General features: G+C 47.5%; 1 protein-coding gene across 1 annotated transcript; it reads right to left on the reverse strand.

The window, feature by feature from the left end:
- Positions 1 to 10: 10 nt before the first annotated feature.
- Pmar_PMAR005710 (hypothetical protein) lies at positions 11 to 476 on the reverse strand (the record flags this gene model as incomplete). Its single annotated transcript, XM_002784555.1, has 1 exon — positions 11 to 476. A coding segment is annotated over one exon (466 nt), but the record flags the coding sequence as incomplete, so codon positions are not given.
- Positions 477 to 1,024: the final 548 nt, after the last annotated feature.

Here is a 1,024-nt window from a genome sequence, read left to right on the forward strand (position 1 = left end):
CACATTATACAGGCCTCCTTGAGGTTCTTAGGCTCTTTCAAGAGGAGCTGGAACCGGACCATGGGGGGTAGATCTGCCTTCAGTCGGTCGATGATCATCTCCTCCATGTTCTTAGTCCTGTCCGCTTCAGAGAGTTCGGGGAACTTCTCCTTGGTATAGTACCGGTTGAGGTGTCGTTGTAGGGCTGCAGCATAGAGAGCCGGGTGCTGACCTTTGGACCAGCGTAGTTCTTGGAACTGTTTCAGGGCTCGGTGGGGACGGACATGATCAAATATCTTCAGGAGGGACTTCTTGTCTTCCTCGAAGTTCACCTTCTTAGCATAAGCATCCCAACCAGATAGAAAGGGTTCCTTCAAGTACAGACCAAGGCGTTCTGCCTGCTGTTGAGTGGACCATCCGGCGGCAAGGGCACATTGCTCATAACGTCTTAGCCAATCCTTAAAGCTACCGGAGATACCATCGAAAGCAGGGGGCATCGAGAGACTAATCCTCAAGGGGGCGGCTTCATCAACCTGGGGGCGATTATCACCAGTATTATTCGTCATTGGGCTCGTCGTCGATCAACAAGGAGCTGCTACCAGAATGTTGTGCCTGTTACTGGGCAACACAACTAGTAGCCAGACTTCAGTGGATAACGTAGTCGAACTTCACAACAAGGGCAGACCTTCGTGGAAGGGCAGCCGAGTGAGAAGGATCAAAAAGGAGTTGTAACTCTACTTATCCTAAGTTCATGATCACACAGTGCGCATACGTGCATAGCGCGATCGATGGCGAGCGAATATAAGTGATCAGACGATAACGATTACAAGGGCGAGCGCGTAGGGCGCGATCCCTACAAACAACGCCTGTATTTTACCAAACCCGAATTTAACCAATACAAAACCGCGCGCCAATATAATCGATAAAAAGGGTAATGTTTAAACAAAATCGGAATTTATATTTTTGTCACGATTTTTTCCAAAATATTGCTAATGTTCATTTCTAACTCGAAAACACAATCCTGGAAGAAATAAATAAGTTAAGT

Source organism: Perkinsus marinus (assembly GCF_000006405.1).
Source record: "Perkinsus marinus ATCC 50983 genomic scaffold scf_1104296934816, whole genome shotgun sequence".
Classification (NCBI taxonomy): Eukaryota; Perkinsozoa; order Perkinsida; family Perkinsidae; genus Perkinsus; species Perkinsus marinus.